Source organism: Lontra canadensis, unplaced genomic scaffold (assembly GCF_010015895.1).
Source record: "Lontra canadensis isolate GAN:19392208 unplaced genomic scaffold, GSC_riverotter_1.0 scaffold9, whole genome shotgun sequence".
In the NCBI taxonomy this organism is placed as follows: domain Eukaryota; kingdom Metazoa; phylum Chordata; class Mammalia; order Carnivora; family Mustelidae; genus Lontra; species Lontra canadensis.
In genome coordinates, this window is record NW_022631003.1 from 31494805 (window position 1) to 31514696 (window position 19892).

At 39.2% G+C, this 19892-nt stretch overlaps 1 protein-coding gene across 2 annotated transcripts in view; it reads left to right on the forward strand.

Moving 5' to 3' along the window:
- The window catches only part of ITPR2 (inositol 1,4,5-trisphosphate receptor type 2), a 483190-nt gene that overhangs the window by 235173 nt on the left and 228125 nt on the right, over positions 1 to 19892 (forward strand). For both annotated transcript variants that reach the window (XM_032855216.1, XM_032855215.1), the window contains exons 33-34: positions 11040 to 11168; positions 12391 to 12511. In XM_032855216.1, coding sequence (XP_032711107.1) covers positions 11040 to 11168; positions 12391 to 12511 — 250 coding nt within the window. The remainder of the gene's footprint in view (positions 1 to 11039; positions 11169 to 12390; positions 12512 to 19892) is intronic.

A 19892-nucleotide genomic window follows, 5' to 3' on the forward strand; every position in this document is an offset into this window, starting at 1 on the left:
CATGTCTAGACACGTTGTTTCATATTTGCTTTTCAGCAAATTATTTTATACCTACTGTGTGCTGAGGTCCTGCATGTGCGGTGGTGAGCAAGTCAGTCTAGTTTCCCAGGTCCAGGGACTTATGTTCTACTGATGGAGACAGATTTTCACTTGTTCTTCCCCCAGAACCCTCCAGGGCTGTTTCCTCACTTCTTTCGGGTTTTTTTTTTTTTTTGTTAAAATGTCGTCTTATCCAGAGAAGTTCCCCAAGCAAGTTAAGTAAAATGGTAATTCTCAACCTTACCCTCTCTTCCTGAAGCATAAAAAGGAGCTATTGTCCTCCCTGTACAGATTGCCCTTTTTTATTTTTCTCTAGAGTATCCTATTTGCTCTATTTTCTACTTGTATTATCTATTGTGTGTCTTTCTTGATTAGAATAAAAGCTCTTACAGAGTAGGGACTTTATTTTATTTGGTTCACTGTCCTATCTCCTAATCCAATATTTAGCTTTAATTAATTTTTTAAAAAGGTTTTATTTATTTGAAAGAGAGAGCATAAGCATGGGGAACTATAGAGGGTGAGGGAGAAGCAGGCTTCCTGGTGAGTAGGGAGCCCAATGCAGGGCTCAATCCCAGGACCCTGGAACCATGACCTGAGCCAAAGGCCAATGCTTAACTGACTGAACCACCCAGGCACCCCAATATTTAGCTTTAATTTAAATAATAATAATTTAAACAAACAATTTGAAAAATAATGATACATGGAGTTTGGGATTATTTTAATATTTTATAATACTTTACAGAGATTTTAAAATATTTTAAAAATAATGATATGGGAATATAACAGAGAGCTTTAAATAGTAATTAGTGACATATGACAAACCTCAAGCAACCTAAGAGTGAGACAAGAAATCACTGTTTAGTAAATGTTTGGAGGATAGTTGGATATCAATATGGGAAAAAAATTGATCAGAATCAGTAAATCAGGTCACCATAGCAGCAAACTCCCAGATAGCATAAATAGTTGAATGGGAGTCAGGATACAGGGATGGAGGAGGATTCCAATAAAAAACTAGAACAAAATGTGTAGAATGTCCTTTGCTTTTGTGGAAGGGAGGTTTTTTTCTTCTTTATGTTAACTAAATAGAAATGATCTAAATAAAATATAATGCCTGAATGCTAAGAATTATTTGACACAATGAAATGTAATAAAATGAACATTCTAAATAAAAAAACTCTGAATATGAAAAATATATGGGAAAGAGCTCAACAAGAGCTTGTGAAAAATGTTAAAAGATACGGCATGTACCAGTCGTTATCCAGGCCTTACTTAAAGTGGTTAGAGGATTTGAATCACCCATACATAGCAAAATGTAGGCAGGAAGTGATTATGTGGAAAGTACCAAGCCTCATTAGCAATGTCAGAAAAACAAAATAACTTTTTTAAGTGTCATTAAACTGGCGAAAATAATAATTTACAGACAGAACAGTCAGTTTCCGTGGGAACCAGATGGCCTCCTCCAGGAGACGTGGGCAGTGTGAAAGGGACCAAGAAGGCACAGGGGAGCACACAGGAATTGGGAACACTGCAAAGCTGTTTGCACCCAGGCATAAAGGGCTGAAGGCAGCACCATTGTTACTGGGGACACTGCCGATGGACTCAGTAAGGGCTGCTTCCGGAGATGCAGACACTGCTGAAACCTCTGTGAGGAGGAGGAGATGGGGTTAGAGGCAGAGGCCCACTCAGGCCTCTGAATTCTTTCTCACCCCTTCTGTTCTGCCATCACATCAGCTGATCCCAACTGGAGCTGAAAACAAGAGTTAGTTGGTAATGATGGGGGACCGTCTTGTGTATCTACATATAAGCTGTTGCTAACATTGTAAATTTATTATTTTCGAGGATCAGCCCAGCAACAGTATAAAACTGCCTATTTATCCTCATCCAGTGATTCCTCTTTTGGTAGAATATATGCCAAAAATCTGAAAGAAAATATAAGAATTTTCCACAATTTGTTATAGTTGCAAAAAAAAAAAAAAAAGTAGGGAAATCACATAAAAAGACCAGTAAGAATGAAATAACTAGGAAAACAGGAAAGTGATTTGTATTTCTTTGTTATGTATACCTCAGTTTACTCGAAAAATGGATTAAAACATGATGGTGCATGGATGGAATAAATGATGGATGTATGATGGAATAAATACAACCTTTAATTTTAATTTTAATTTTTTTAATTTTTAAATTTTCTTATAAACATATAACGTATTATTAGCCCCAGGGGTATAGGTCTGTGAATGGCCAGGTTTTCAAACTTCACAGCACTCACCATAGCACATACCCTCCCCAATGTCCATAACCCCCCCACCCTCTCCCTACACCCCTACCCCTGGCCCCTCTCAGTTTGTTTTGTGAGATTAAGAGTCTCTTATGGTTTGTCTCCCTCCCAATCCCATCTTGTTTCATTTATTCTTTTCCTACACCCCTAACCCCCCATGTTGCATCTCCACTTCCTCATATCAGGGAGATCATATGATAGTTGTCTTTCTCCGATTGACTTATTTCGTTAAGCATAATGCCCTCTAGTTCCATCCATGTCCTCGCAAATGGCAAGATTTCATTTCTTTTGATGGCTACATTGTATTCCATTATATATATATATACACCTCATCTTCTTTATCCATTCATCTGTTGATGGACATCTAGGTTCTTTCCATAGCTTGGCTATTGTAGACATTGCTGCTATAAACATTCGGATGCATGTGACACTTCAGGTAACTACGTTTCGGTATCTTTAGGGTAAATACCCAGTAGTGCAATTGCTGGGTCATAAGGTAGCTCTATTTTCAACTTTTTGAGGAACCTCCATGCCGTTTTCCAGAGTGGTTGCACCAGCTTGCATTCCCACCAACAGTGTAGGAGGGTTCCCCTTTCTCCGCATCCTCGCCAGCATTTATTTGTCATTTCCTGACTTGTCAATTTTAGCCATTCTGACTGGTGTGAGGTGGTATCTCATTGTGGTTTTGATTTGTATTTCTCTGATGCCAAGTGATGTGGAGCACTTTTTCATGTGTCTGTTGGCCATCTGGATGTCTTCTTTGCAGAAATGTCTATTCATGTCTTCTGCCCATTTTTTGACTGGATTATTTGTTCTTTGGGTGTTGAGTTTGCTAAAATCTTTATAGATTTTGGATACTAGCCCTTTATCTGATATTTTGTTTGCAAATATCTTCTCCCATTCTGTTAGTTGTCTTTTGGTTGTTAACTGTTTCCTTTGCTGTGCAAAAGCTTTGATCTTGATGAAGTCCCAATAGTTCATTTTTATCCTTGCTTCCCTTGTCTTTGGCAATGTTCCTAGGAAGAAGTTGCTGTGGCTGAGGTCGAAGAGGTTGCTGCCTGTGTTCTCCTCAAGGATTTTGATGGATTCTTTTCTCACATTGAGGTCCTTCACCCATTTTGGGTCTATTTTCGTGTGTGGTGTAAGGAAATGGTCCAATTTCATTTTTCTGCATGTGGCCGTCCAATTTTCCCAAACCATTTATTGAAGAGGCTGTCTTTTTTCCATTGGACATTCTTTCCTGCTTTGTCGAAGATTAGTTGACCATAGAGTTGAGGGTCTATTTCTGGGCTCTCTATTCTGTTCCATTGATCTATGTGTCTGTTTTTGTGCCAGGACCATGCTGTCTTGATGATGACAGCTTTGTAATAGAGCTTGAAGTCCGGAATTTTGATGCCACCAACTTTGGCATTCTTTTTCAATATTCCTTTGGCTATTTGAGGTCTTTTCTGGTTCCATATAAATTTTAGGACTATTTGTTCCATTTCTTTGAAAAAAAAAAGGATGGTATTTTGATAGGAATTGCATTAAATGTGTAGATTGCTAGGGGCGCCTGGGTGGCTCAGTGGTTAAAGCCTCTGCCTTCGGCTCAGGTCATGATCTCAGGGTCCTGGGATCGAGTCCTGCATCGGGCTCTCTGCTCAGCAGGGAGTCTGCCTCCTCCTCCTGTCTCTCTCTGCCTGCCTCTCTGCCTACTTGTGATCTGTCTGTCAAATAAAAAAAAAAAAAAATGTGTAGATTGCTTTAGGTAGAATAGACATTTTCACAATATTTGTTCTTCCAATCCATGAGCATGGAATGTTTTTCAATTTCTTTGTGTCTTCCTCAATTTCTTTCCTGAGTACTTTATAGTTTTCTGAGTAGAGATTCTTTGCCTCTTTGGTTAGGTTTATTCCTAGGTATCTTATGGTTTTGGGTGCCATTGGAAATGGGATTGACTCCTTAATTTCTCTTTCTTCTGTCCTGTTGTTGGTGTAAAGAAATGCAACTGATTTCCATGCATTGATATATCCTGACACTTTACTGAATTCCTGTACAAGTTCTAGCAGATTTGTAGTGGAGTCTTTTGGGTTTTCCACATAAAGTATCATATTATCTGCAAAGAGTGATAGTTTGACTTCTTTGCTAATTTGGATGCCTTTAATTTCCTTTTGTTGTATGATTGCTGAGGCTAGGACTTCTAGTACTATGTTGAATAGCAGTGGTAATAATGGACATCCCTGCTGTGTTCCTGACCTTAGCAGAAAAGCTCTCAGTTTTTCTCCATTGAGAATGATATTTGTGGTGGGTTTTTCGTAGATGGCTTTGATAATATTAAGGTATGTGCCATCTATTCCTACACTTTGGAGAGTTTTGATGAGGAAGGGATGCTGTACTTTGTTAACTGCTTTTTCTGCATCTCCTGAGAGTATCGTATGGTTCTTGTTCTTTCTTTTATTAATGTATTGTATCACATTGATTGATTTGCAGATGTTGAACCCATCTTGCATTTCTGGAATAAATCCCACTTGGTTGTGGTGAATAATCATTTTAATGTACTGTTGGATCCTATTGCCTAGTATTTTGGTGAGAATTTTCGCATCTGTGTTCATCAAGGATATTGGTCTGTAATTCTCTTTTTTGATGGGATCCTTGTCTGGTTTTGGGATCAAAGTGATGCTGGCCTCATAAAATGAGTTTGGAAGTTTTCCTTCCATTTCTATTTTTTGGAACAGTTTCAGGAGAATAGGAATTAGTTCTTCTTTAAATGTTTGGTAGAATTCCCCTGGGAAGCCGTCTGGCCCTGGGCTTTTGTTTGTTTGGAGGTTTTTGATGACTGTTTCAATCTCTTTACTGGTTATGGGTCTGTTCAGGTTTTCTATTTCTTCCTGTCCATTTCAGTGAGGGGAATGTTAAAGTCCCCTACTATTATTGTATTATTGTCGATGTGTTTCTTTGATTTTGTTATTGATTGTTTTATCTAGTTGGCTGCTCCCATGTTAGGGGTGTAGATATTTAAAATTGTTAATCTTCTTGTTGGACAGACCCTTTGAGTATGATATGTCCTTCCTCAGCTCTTATTGTAGTCTTTGGCTTAAAATCTAATTGATCTGATATAAGGATTGCCACCCCAGCTTTCTTCTGATGTCCATTAGCATGGTAAATTGTTTTCCACCCCCTCACTTTAAATCTGGAGGTGTCTTTGGGTCTAAAATGAGTCATTTATAGGCAGTGTATTAATGGGTTTTGTTTTTTTATCCATTCTGATACCCCGTGTCTTTTGATTGGGGCATTTAGCCCATTAACATTCAGGGTAACTATTGAGAGATATGAATTTAGTGCCATTGTATTGCCTATAAGGTTACTGTTACTGTATATTGTCTCTGTTCCTTTCTGATCTACTACTTTTAAGGTCTCTCTTTGCTTAGAGGATCACTTTCAGTATTTCCTGTAGAGCTGGTTTGGTGTTTGCAAATTCTTTCAGTTTTTGTTTGTCCTGGAAGCTTTTTATCTCTCCTTCTATTTTCAATGATAGCCTAGCTAGATATAGTATTCTTGGCTGCATGTTTTTCTCATTTAGTGCTCTGAATATATCATGCCAGCTCTTTCTGGCCTGCTAGGTCTCTGTGGATAAGTCTGCTGCCAATCTAATATTTTAACCATTGTATATTATAGACTTCTTGTCCCAGGCTGCTTTCAGGATTTTCTCTTTGTCACTAAGACTTGTAAATTTTACTATTAAATGACGGGGTGTGGACCGATTCTCATTGATTTTGAGGGGGGTTCTCTGCACCTCCTTGATTTTGATGCTTGTTCCCTTTGCCATATTAGGGAAATTCCCTACAATAATTTGCTCCAATATACCTTCTGCCCCCACCCCCCTTTCTTCTTCTTCTGGAATCCCAATTATTCTAATGTTGTTTCTTCTTATGGTATCACTTATCTCTTGAATAATCCCCTCGTGGTCCAGTAATTGTTTGTCTCTCTTTTGCTCAGCTTCTTTATTCTCTGTCATTTAGTCTTCTATATCACTAATTCTTTCTTCTGCCTCATTTATCCTAGCAGTAAGAGCCTCCATTTTTTATTGCACCTCATTAATAGCTTTTTTAATTTCAACTTGGTTAGATTTTAGTTCTTTTATTTCTCCAGAAAGGGCTTTTATTTCTCCGGACAGCGTTTCTCTAATATCTTCCATGCCTTTTTCGAGCCCGGCTAGAACCTTGAGAATCATCATTCTGAACTCTAGATCTGACATATTACCAATGTCCGTATTGATTAGGTCCCTAGCCTTTGGTACTGCCTCTTGTTCTTTTTTTTTGTGGTGAATTTTTCCGCCTTGTCATTTTGTCCAGATAAGAATATATGAAGGAGCAAATAAAATACTAAAAGGGTGGCAAAGACCCCAGGAAAATGTGCTTTAACCAAATCAGAAGAGACCCCAAATCACGAGAGGGGGGGAGAAATGGGGGTAAAAAGAAGTTCAGGGAAAAAATTTTTTAAAAAGAAAACAAATAAGGAAAAAATATAAAAATGAAAAAAAAATATATATATTAGACTGGTGACTAGAACAGGGTCACCCACTTAATTTTGGGAGTTATTTGGTCTCTTAGAAGCAACTACCTCCCAAAATTTTAAAGAATGAAAAACACATATAAGGGTAAACACAATGAAGGGATGGAATATGACTATAAATATGAAAAAGAAATTTTTTTAAAATTTCTAAAAAAGGAGAATAAAGAAAAAGAAAGTGGAGAGAATTTGCTCAGGCTGGAGACTAGAGCAAGCCCGGTGGTAGATTTAGGGTGTATTTTGATCTATTAGAAGAAGTTGTACCCCATATTTTTTAGAAGAAAAAACCCTATGTGTATACAAAAAATAAAATTAGATACAATGAAGGATAAAATATGAGTATGATAATGAAGTTTCAAAAAATATTTTTTAATGAAAGGTATTGTTAAAATAAACTAGTTAAAAAATGTTAAAAGAGGAAAAGGTAAACGTTCAAAAAAATTTAGCCGAAGAAAAAAAAAATAGAATTAATTAACTTTGCAAGACTAAAGAATCATGGGTGAAAGCCATGAATTCCATGCTTTGCTTTCTCTTCCTCTGGAATTGCGCTGTTCTTGGTAAGTCAACTTGGTCTTGGCTTGATTTCTTGTTGATCTTCTGGGGGAGGTGCCTGTTGTAGTGATTCTCAAGTGTCTTTTCCCGAGGCAGAATTGCACTGCCCTTACCAGGGGCCAGGCTAAGTAATCCACTCGGGTTCGCTTTTGGGAGTTTTTGTTCCCTGAACACTTTCCATAGAGTTCTGGAAGATGGGAATGAAAATGGCGGCCTCCCAATCTCCTGCCCTGAGGAGCCAAGAGCTCAGGACCCCACTTCTCAGTGCGCCCTCAGAGAAAAGTGCTCAATCACTCCTGTCTCCCTGGCCTCTGCCTGCGGCGATCTGACCTCACCCAGCCTGTGACTAAGCATCTCTGTCTCTGGCACATAGCTCCGCCTGGAGTCTCCGAACTCTGCAGATCCCTGAGCTCTTCCAGTGGGGTTTCCCCAGATCTTGTGAAGACCCCACTCACAGAGCAGTGGCCTGTGCCATGGATTACAGTTTAAGGTAACCCCAAGTTGAGAGCTCACTCTTCGGCTCTGTCTCTGTAGCCAGCTTCCCTGCTCTGATACCTGCAAGCTCAGTGACACTCAGATACCCCCGATCCTTCCGTGACCCCGCAGGACCTGGGGCCACGCCATCCCTGAGTGGGCTTCACCCTGGTTTAGCCTCTGGAGTGATGTCCCTCAGCAGAACAGACTTTCAAACGTCCTGATTTTGTGCTCCGTTGCTTCGCCATTTGCCGGGAGCCGGCCCCTCTCCCCGTGGTCTATCTTCCCGTCACTTTGGATTCACTTCTCCGCCAGTCCTACCTTTCAGAAAGTGGCCGATTTTCTGTTTCTAGAATTTCTTCTCTTCAGTCTCCTGTTGGATTTGTAGGTGTTTGGAATGGTTTGATAAGCTATCTAGCTGATCTCCTGCTACCTGATGTCATCTCAGCCTGCTACTTCTCCGCCATCTTGACTCCTCCCCTGTGTTATTTTTTGTAATTGCTCGAAGTTCCAACTATATTTATTTATTTTTATTATGTTAATTAGCCAATATATAGTACATCATTAGTTTTTGATGCAGTGTTCAATGATTCATTAGTTGCATATAATACCCAGTGCTTATTACATAACCTTTTAAAATAAATGTTTAGAGAATCACATGGGGACATGTTTTATAGGAAATAATGGTATGCAAATAATATGTGCAAATAGATCAAAACTTTGAAGATACATGTAATACACAAAAAAGTTAGTTTAATGTGATATCATTTTTTGGGATCATTTCCAATATATGGGAATGAGGCATTTAAAATAAATAAAAGAAAAATGGATAAAGAAATATTGTTATTTTGGGGGTTCTTTTTTTTCCTCAAAGGCTTTTTTTTTTTAAGATTTATTTATTTATTTGACAGAGAGAGGGAGAGATCACAAGTAGGCAGAGAGGCAGGTAGAGTGAGATAGGGGGAAACAGGCTCCCTGCTGAGCAGAGAGCCAGCCCGATGTGGGGCTTGATCCCAGGACCCTGAGATCATGACCTAAGCCGAAGACAGAGGCTTAACCCACTCAGCCATCCAGATGCCCCTTTCCTGGAAAGTTTTTAAAAGATTGTAATAAGTAAAGTGGCTTCTTACATGTTTTGCCTATCCATGATATTGCAATGTAGGCTGCAAGGTTTTGGAAGAACAAAAATGTTATCATTTGTATGGGGAAGAAAAAATATCTTGAAAACTGAATTTCTTGTTCAAAGGAATTGAGGAATAGGTTCCACGTAGTTTTGTAAACCTAGGATTTTGAGGAAAGTCTTTATACTAACCCACTAACACAAATTTCTGAGTGATTCTTTAGCAAATGTCCAGTTGCAGGTAATTCAATATGGTGCTGCAATAGGTCTGTAGAGCCCCCCCGCCACGATTGTGTGAAATGTCACTGGATGAGGAAGAAGGCTATTGGGGTTGGTTATGGTGGATTGAGTCAGCTACCTTTTCAACTGTAATATATTTTTATCCTGTGAATCTGAAAATTTCAGTATATCAAAGCCAGTGCTAGAAAGATACTAAATGAAATAAATCCTATGTCATATCCATCATGGGAAAACTAATTTGATATTAGTGCTGGGATCACGTTCAATTTTTAGTCCCGTGTTCCACAAATACATTGTAACCCAGAGTGAACCTTGAAGCAACATGAGTCTTTTTGTTCTTTCTTATTCTTTCATTTTTAAAATGAATTGATTCATTCATGCCCCAGACATTAATTGAACATGTTGTATATGCCAGGCACTATGTTACCTGCTGGAACACTAGCTTAAAAGATTGCATAATTTGACATCATTTATTTCCTTTCACTGCACTGGTCCCTGCAGTACCAGTGGGAGTAGTTCTAATACAACCCAGTCAAGGAAGTGTCACTTCATAGATGAGGAAAAAATGAAGAGCCCTGATGGGAAGTGATTTAGAAGCAAAGCAATCCCTGTGCTCTTTCTTTTACCTGCATTTAGCAAATACTGTTATTTCCCCAACTAAAACATCAGGACACACATTTGAGATGGGCATTTTTCCCTTTTGTGAATTTATTTGTGTGAAAGGTTTTTAAAGCAGTATCAGATTAAATTATAGTTACTTACTCTTTTGATTAATCACCTTACTGAAAAGAAAAAGAAGTGATGTAGAAATTTGGATTGTCTAAGAACATCTGGAACATCTGGCCACCACATTTCCCCACCGTCACTGTGTGAATATTGAAATGTTGTTATTCTGCCCCAGTTTTGCAGGGTTTTCTCACACCCTGTGCTTTGCCCTCCCATTTTCTTTTCTTCTTGTTTTTATCTTCATGTTTCTTTTTATTACCCAGCTTTTTTTCATTTGTTTTTAATCATGTATCTTTGCTTTTGCAATTTGTCTACCCTGATGTATTTGGAAATTTGTGGCTTGTTTCACAAAATGACCAATTTCTGCCTCATTTAATCACATATGAAAATCAGGGCAGGAACCAGGCCTGTGTTCTTTTCTGGTTTATCTTTAGTGTGAGTATCATCTCTTTGTGCTCAGCCCTACAGGAAAGGAAGCAGGGAAAGGCTCACTTCTGTGCTTCCTTGCCCACGTATCTATGCTACGGATGAAAAGGTCTAAAGTGTTGGAAAGAGTTTTATCTTCTTTTAGCTTTCTACTTTCCTTGCCAAATGTCTTCTCTTGGCATCCTCCAATCTGGGCCAGGTATTATAAGTGAAAATATGTAGAGATACAAAGCATTGCTAATTACATTCACCACTTTCTTATAATGACTGTTTCTTCCTTGATTTCCTCACATTTCACATTAAGTGAAAGGGCGTTTTCCAGCAAAGCCATGCTTGGGGACAGAAGGAGAAGGTTGGTGTGCAAAAGTATGGAGAAGCAGAGCAGGAGGAAGGGACTGGGGGCATTTGCAAAAGAATTCTCATCCAAGATGAAATGACAACCAAACTGAATGGAACAGCTACAGAAGAATGATAAAATTTTAATAGATTTTTGGCGGAAATGTATCTATTCAAAGCAACTTTCAAAAGCAGAAAAAATGTTATAGTCAACAATTTCAGAGCAATTTTTGCAAGGTTTCAGTACTGAGTTAGAATTCAAAGATGTGGTAGTTGCGTATTGAGTTATTCAGTTTTTCTCTCCAGGTTTGCAACACAACCACGGACAGGAAACACGCTGACACCTTCCTGGAGAAGTGTGTCACTGAGTCAATAATGAACATTGTGAGCGGCTTCTTTAATTCCCCCTTTTCAGACAACAGTACCAGCCTCCAGGTAATGTAAACTAAAAAATACAGGCACATTCTGTGACACAGAGTTTACCTTATTTGAGTTAAGAAAAACTTTAACATGGTCAGGAAGTCATTTCCTACACTTCTGAAGGTCAGTTTTCTCTCATATTATTTACTGTTCTGCCCCTTTCTGAGTTTACCAAGCTTTATTTTAAATAAAGAGGCCCCATCTTCAAACTGAATTATTCCTATTTTCCCTCCAAGCATAACAGAAACATTCATATCAGTATATTGGCTGTTTGCCAAGTGTTGCAATAAATGATTTTTTCAATGGATAGGCATTTTGACTCAATAAATTCCACCTTCATAATTTATCCTGAAAGAATTAGCAGGAATTTATATACTAAGATTTTCAAGTATTTCTAATACTTAAAAATTGACATCAGCCTTAAATGACCACAAATAGGGGAATAGCTAAATAAATTATTTTTGTCCATAGGGTGGCTTATTACATAGCAAATGGAAATCATGTTTTAAAAGAAATATTTATGACTAAGGAAAATGATTATGAAGTAATATTAAGTGAAACAGTCCTCAGCATTGCATTAGAGTATCATCCAAATTTGTATGTGTAAAGGACATATGTGCCTATATACATAGAAAAACTCAGGAGGTAAATATCTTCAAAATGTTGATACTGATTATCTCTACATGGTAGGATTATTGTAGATTTTCATTTCTGTGGTTGCCCAAAATTCTATAGTGACTGTGTATTACCCTTATAAAAATTTCATTTTCAATTATACTTTCTTTAGGGAAAACGTTTAAACTATTAGAACCATATGAAATTGTTTCTGTAGGTCAGAATTGTTGTCTCCTATCCTTGCACATCATATGAAACCAAAACATGCAATCAATCAAACAAACTCAGAACACCTGCTCTACTTACCCTTAGAAATAACCCAGAGATTATTTAAAAAATATTGAAGTTCAAGTCATTGGCTTCAAGAAATGCCAAATTTTTTCTGATTAAGTCTGTAGTTAAAATGCAAATAATTGATTTTCTGTAGCATCTGGCATGGTGCCTGTCACGAAGTGGGTACATAATGAATATTTGTTGAATGAGATATTCTGTCAATGGTGCCACTGCTCAAAAAAGACTGGATTGTGTTTTATTTCGATGAGCCTTTTTGATAATGCATAGATGCCATGTTCGGAGTGTTAATGGCTTAGTGAGCTATTTGCATACTCCTTTCTGCTTTCAGACACATCAGCCAGTTTTTATTCAGCTGCTGCAATCTGCCTTCAGAATTTACAATTGTACCTGGCCAAACCCAGCGCAGAAGTCCTCCGTGGAGTCTTGTATCAGAACTCTGGCAGAAGTGGGTAAGTCAGAATGTCGGGTTTCACTTGCTTTTGCATTTCATGAAAGAAATCGGACTTTTGGCTCATGGCCAACACAAGCAGTTTTCCAGTTTATGACTTAATGAGAAAAGTTTCTCTCAAGCTGAAGAGCAATGACCAGCAAACGCTTCTGAATGTTGCGGCATACGTTTTTGGGAGGGGAAGATGATTCTTGCATTTCTTTTTTCAAAATTTAAAAATTCATTTATTTACTTGTATTTCTAATCATAATATTATATATGACACTTTACTATAGCTCAGAAGATTTCACAGGCATGAGTTTAGTTTCATTGTTGTCTCAGACTTCGTCACGGAAATATCTTGTCCATTAAGTAGCCTGACGTGCTAATACCTTCATAGGGCAGTGGGACCTTTTCAGGGTTTTTTAGTTTTCCAATTTGATCTGAAATCTGTCAGTGTTTACTAAGGGCCTGTTGTATATAGAAGCCTTCAGAAATTATAAATGAAATGGAAGGCAAGGGGATTACAGCTAAAGGAAGGTTAATAGATTTTAGAAGGAGTTTCTCATAAATTCCTCTTCCTTCCTTCCATTTTAAAGATTTTTATTTAGTTAGTTATTTGCTAGAGAGCACAAACAGGAGGAACAGCAGAGTCAGAGGGAGAACCAGGCTCTCCACTGAGCAGGGAGCATGATGTGGGACTCGATCCCGGGACTCTGGGATCATGACCTGAGCGGAAGGCAGATATTCAACCAACTGTGCCACCCAGGTGCCCCTCTTGAAAAGTCCTTTCTTTTTTTCAAGTTAATTAGGGCCATTCTCCAGATGGCAGAGGGGAGGCAGGAAAAGAAATATTGGACTTAAAAAAACAGACGAGCTTGACCATTGTCTCAACTGATGCAGCACTGGGAAGGGAAGCTTCTAGTGTATGTCATCGCCGCTGCCGTTTATTGAGTACTTGCCATGTGCATTGCTGAGCAATTTGCCTGATTTGTCTCATTTAATGCTTGGATAGGTTCTTTGATTATTTACATTGTACAGCTGAGAAAAACAGAATTATCCAGATTAGGTAACTTGGCAAGGGCTCTAATATATGCTCAGTAAATATTTGATAAATGAATCAATGATTTAACTAATTAATGGCCATTTAAAATTTTTTTGTCTTTCCCCCATCTGCGATTGGACACAAGTGACTGTGTATTAACAAGATTTAATAACTGCTCAATTTTAATTTGAATAAAAAACCTAAAATAACCTAAGAGGATCAATTTAAAAACATTAGAACTAAGAAACTAAGAGAGTTCATCTCAGTGATTAATTATCAGTATTAAACCAGATACATTTTCTATATGCCAAAAAGAAACTGTGTAAAACACATTATTCACAATAATAATAAAAATATTAAATACTTAAGAGAAAAATTAAAAACATGAGAGAAGAATATTATACTACTATTTTGAGGGCTATAAAAATGTTTAATAAGGGAAGAGCTTTGCTATTATTGGATTTAAAAGTTCCTTTTGTGGGGCGCCTGTGTGGCTCATTTGGTTAAGTGATTGCCTTTGACTCAGGTCACGATCCTGGAGTCCTGGGATCAAGTCCCACATTGGGATCCCTGCTTGGCAGGAAATCTGTTTCTCCCTGTGACCCTCCCCCTTCTCATGCCCTCTCTCTCTCTCTCTCAAATAAATAAATAAAATCTTAAAAAAAAAGAAAAAAGTTCCTTTTGTGAGGACGCTGGCTCTCCTCAAATACCTGAGGAGTTGAATGCTTCAACCGCCCCGGGAACCCTTCTCCACACACATCCACCCTCCTCACAGCCCACTTGGGCTTGGGTACCACATGCAGGGCCAGACCCCAAAAGGATGTGTCCCCTGGCAGCGCGGCCCCTGACACCCCTCCATGAAGGCATCCTCCTCACCTCCAGTAGGTTCCCACAGTCTACCTCAGGCTGCTGAGAGACCTTTTTCCATGGGCTTGGCCTCTGACTCTGCTGGCTTACTCTTTGGTACCTAGGCCAGGCTGTCCCTCAGCAGCTGATGTGCTCCTCACGTCACCAAGTTCTGATTGTCCACCGCCTGGACAGCCTCCTACACAGGCACCTTCCACTTCTTTTTGCATTCGAGCTCTGAATCGCCTCATCCCTGTGTGTCCTTCTTGCCCAGGGCTGATGCTTAACTTTGCTCTGCTCATCTGGCAGACTTTAGGACTGAACATTTCAAGAAGGGAAGAAATGAAGGGGACAATAGGTATTATGTCAAAAATAAAGAAGGGCACAAAAGAGAAGCTAATTCTCGGGGTACCTGGGTGGCTTGGTTGGTTAGGCATCTGCTTTCAGCTCAGGTCATGATCTCAGGGTCCTGGGATCGAGCCCTGCATCGGGCTCTCTGCTCAGCGGGAGTCTGCTTCTCCCTCTCCCTCTGCCTCTGTGCTCTCTCTCTCTTTATCTCTCACTATCTCTCTCTCTCAAATTAATACTTCCAAAAAAAAAAAAAAAGAGAGAGAGAACGAGAGAGAAGCTAATTCTTACTTGAAAAAATACACATAACAAAATGTCCAGAAGGATAAAAATAAAATATTAACATTGATTATCTCTGAATGGTAAAATTATAGGTGAATCTGGTTCTGTTCATGCTTTAGTATAACCTCTGCGTGTTTTAATAATATACTTTTTAAGCTATAATGAAACAGTACTAACAGCATTTTTATTTGGATGAAGTCATCTGGGAAATGTACTAACCATTAAAAGATAAAATCCAAAGGAAAAGCAAAGACATAAGATGATTTTATTTTTTAACATAGAAATACATTGTCCTAGCTGCCAAGTCTATTTCTGTATTTTAACATTTTAAGGTAGCCTCCCCTTTTCTTCCTTCTTTCTCTCTCTATCCTCCTCTTCTACCTCCTTCTTTTTTTTCTTGTCCACTTTTTCCTCCCCCTCTTCCCCGCTCAGTATTTAACAAATGCAATTGGTGGGGTGTAGGGGACACCAGTTGGCCTCCGCAGAACATAGAAGGCACACTGTTTATAACATTTAAAAACTGATGTGAAGAACTTTCAGCCATGGGGGAGACCCCACGCTGTGTTTTCCATCTGACTTCCCACTTCAGTGGTATTTCTTGTACTTTGGGGATTTAAAATAGTCACTGACATTATATTAGTCTAAAGATATCTTTTATTTTCGTTATAAGATTTCATTTCCTACCAATCCTCTCCTGGCCCAAACCTTGTGATTTCGCAGGATATTTTCGTGGCTTTCTGTATGGTTTAAAGAAATGTGTGATAGCGAGGACGTCAAAACTTATATCTAAGTCTGTAATCAAGGTAGGTTTGGAAGAATGATGCTTTCATGTAAAATCACATTTTATCTTTGTGAGAAGGCATGTTTGTTCTTTCCGCTTGAGCAGTTAGGAAGCTCTGGAAATTTTATTCCCACTCTACCTTGGCATTTGTACCTCTCCTTCCTTCCCTTCCATAAAGGCCTTGTTTCACCCCTCATCACTGTAGGAATTATTCAGTGTTCTCTCTCCCTGTCTTTCTTCACCTAAAGAAGTCTGCTACCAGAGTCATCTTGAAGTGAAATGCTCTCTACTGGTTTAAAAACATCAACAACAATGTCCCCAGTCTTCAGCATTGTCCCTTTGTCTAACAAACTGAGTATCATGGAGTTCTTATTGTCCTGTTCATGGCCCCTACAGCTCAGTCCTACCTTACCTCTCCCACCTCCTTGCTCGCTGGTTCCCACACACCTCATGTGACAGCGGATTGATACGACATCCCATGCCTTGCTCATGCTGTCCCTTATTTTCTCAGTCTCTGTTTTGCTTGTTCTCATTCTCTGTTTTGTTCATTTTCTCTCCCCAGTTTCCACCACTGCTACCTGTCAGCATCTTTCCCATTATTCAAAGTTTTTGTTCAAATTCCTCCAAATTCCTCTCTTCTTAACTCCCATATCCAGAGCTGAACTTGGCCCCATTTGACCAATTATACTTTTCTAACAGTCTTCATTTGGTTGTAGCCTATCCTGTCCTAAGTCCTCATCTTATTTCCCCTGTTAGTCTCTCAGGGACAATGATTATGAGGTGCTGATCCCAAAGCTATTGTCTAGGATGAAGAAGGTGGAAAGCATATCCTGCTTTGTGATGGAATTGTTTGTTCTTGAATTGCTGTGCATAGAAAAACATAATGAAAACAAGAGACATTCAGAGGTGAGCATCCATTGTAATAAAGTGAGCTAAACCCACCTTAGGATGATTGAAAGCATTTGAAATATTTAGGTGCAGGGGAGAGGTCTGAGGGAAGACCTAAGAGTCTTGCAACATTCAGAGTTGATTGTGAACTTCTTTTACAGGACTAAGGTTATAACAAATACAGGGCAGCTGCGAAGAGGCAGATTTTTGCCCCACTCTAAAGAATAACTACTTTACAGTTAGTGCTCTTTGAAAACCTTACTGGTCACATTTGATTGTCCTTTTTTTTCCACTCCCATTAAGCACCAGAGCAGGTTCTACTGGCTTCACTTCCAAAATATATATTTTCTTTATCTTGCATGACACCCTTGTCCAAATTCACTGTCTTGTGACGTGGATTACAAAAGTATCTTCTTACTGAACTCCCCACCCCCACTCCTGTCCTTCTGGCATCCATTCCCGACACAGCAGTTAGAATGACCTTAAAATGCACATCCAATCATATCACTCACCTACTGTGCATTGCGCTGGAAATTTGTATTCCTTACCGTGGCTTAGGAAGCCCTGATCATCTGAGCCTCTTCTTTTTCTACCTTTTCCTTTACTTGTCCTCCCACAGCTCTGCTGCTCCACCCACACTGGCCTTCCCCCTGCTTCTAAACTACACCAGATTTTTTCTCATCTCAGGGCATTCGTGTGTGCTGTTTCCTCTCTCTGGGTCCTCTTCCCCACAACTGTCACATGTTCAGAATAGAAGTGCTCAGTGAAATGTTCCAGAACATCCTACACAGTGTCCCAGCTTCTTCCTGCTCCTTATCCCATCTTACTACTTATTTTCCCTCTAAGTACGTAGCACTATTTGAAAGCATTTTGTTTGTTTACCTATTTACTTATTTTTCTTTCTTGTTGTCTGCTTCTCCCATTAGAATATAAACTACAAACGCAGGGGCTTTGCCTGACTTACTGACTGGTAGAACCTGGAAGTGTCTGGCACTGACTACACAGGTTAATGAGTGTTTGTTGAATGACAGTAACCCACGGGCTAGGGATTGTGCAGATAGTGAAATTTAGGCTTAGAAAGGTTAAATAACTTGTCCAATTACTAAGTAGTTGAGTTGGGTTTAAAATCCAAGTTTCTCCAAATAGGGAGTTCATGCAGTACTGTGTTACCCCAGAAGGCCTGTCTTAGGAAGTCCAAATGTGTAAACTAGAACTTGGCAGTTTGGCTTGCTGAGTAGGGATTTATCTGACCTTATACAGCTCAGGTGCAAAAACATTTTTGTGTTTCAGCAACTCCTTTTTTTTTTTTTTAAGATTTTATTTATTTATCTGATGCAGAGAGAGCACAAGCAGGGGGAGCAGCAGGCAGAGGGAGAGGGAGAAGCAGGTTCCCTGCAGAGCAAGGAGTCCAGCATGGGGCCCCATGACCTGGGATCATGACCTGAGCTGAAGGCAGATGCTTAACCTACTGAGCCACCCAGGCATCCCTCAGCAACTCTTTTAAGAACACAAAGAGGCAGTACAATTTAACACAATTCAAATATGTAAGAATTTATAATATTGGAAAGAACAAAGAGGATACATATTTAAGCAAAAGTCAAAAGAACAAAGTCAGGAGAACACAAAGCCAACGTTCAGGGCATTCACAAATTTGTCAACACATTTCCTGTACATGCAAATAGCTATTGCAGGTCTTCCTCAACTTATAATGGGATTACATCCCTATAAACCACTCCTAACTTGAAAATATCTAAGTCGAAAAGTGCATTTAATATACCAAACCTACAGAACAGCATAGGTTGGTCTAGCCTGCCTTAAACGTGCTTGGAACACTTACATTAGCCTACATTTAGGCAAAGTCATCTAACACCAAGCCTTTATTCTTTAGTAAAGTGTCAAACTGAGATACTCACATACAGGTGCAGAACCCTCCCGGCCGTGTGGCTGCCTGGGAGCTGCGGCTGGCCACCACTGCCCGACATCCTGAGATAGGATCCTCCTGCATGTCGCTAGTCTGGGAAAAGGGAAAAGTTCAAAATCCAAACTTCGAAATGCGATTTTTCTACCAAATGTGTATCGCTTTTGCACCATTGTAAAGTCAAAAAGTTGTTAAGTCAAACCACCTTAACTCAGGGACCTTCTGTACAGTTACATTTACATAATACGTTACAATTTGTAAAGTGCTCCCAGCTGCATAAGCTCAACTCATCTATCTCCAAAAATTCTTAATTCTAATTCTCTTCGTTGTTTGTACATTAGATACAAAAGGTAGTGAAAAGTGGGTGCCTGGAGGGCTCAGTCAGTGAAGCATCTGCCTTAGGCTCAGCTCATGATCCCAGGCTCCTGGGATCGAGTCCCCATGATAGGCTCTCTGGTCAGCGGGGAGTCTGCTTCTCCCCCTCACTTTCCTTCTGTGCTTTTTCTCTCTCTCAAATAAAAAAATAAAATCTTAAAAAACAACAACAAAGCAAAACAAAACAAAAAGCCACCAAAAGTAGTAAAAGGCAAGAGCATGCACTTCCTTAGTCAATGCTGACATTCCTGAGAGTGGTGAGTATTTACTGAGTATTGCCCAGTGTGGTAAACTTTAAGATTCTACCATGGGGATATGAGGTCATCAAGGTTAGGCAGCTTGCCCAAGGTCACACAGGCAGGTGGGGACAGAATCAGACTTTTGAAACTGACAGGCTAGCAGGCATTTGTGATGGTCTGCCATCACCAGTCAGCAAAAACAGGCATTATCTGTTTGATGCTTTAAGATACAAAATGTGGGTCAAAATGCTAATTTAAGCTGTACATGAAATGCACCCATACAGTCTTCAGATAACTTAAAAAGAAGGAAAGGGATTAGTGAATTAAGTTAGTAAGGGTTTGCTGGGGGTGGGAGTCCTTACAGAAAAAGAGTGCTTGCTATTGTTTATCTGTCTCCTTTTATCCTTGATGAATATTCCAGAAATTTTTATTGCTACTATCGAATGTATTGAGGCTGAGATCAGTTGTGCATTTATTATGTCCTGTTCAGTTTTTCTGGTAAAACTTCATAAGCATTTAATACTGAAGCCGTGATCAGTTATGAATGTATCATGCGGATCAAGTTCAGTTTATCTGAACAAACTTCCTAAGCTTCTAAAAGCTGAGGTGCTTTTGAGTGATTTGTTTCTGAGGAAATTACCGATAGCTACCTCCATTGCTCACTTTCTCCCAAGTTATGTC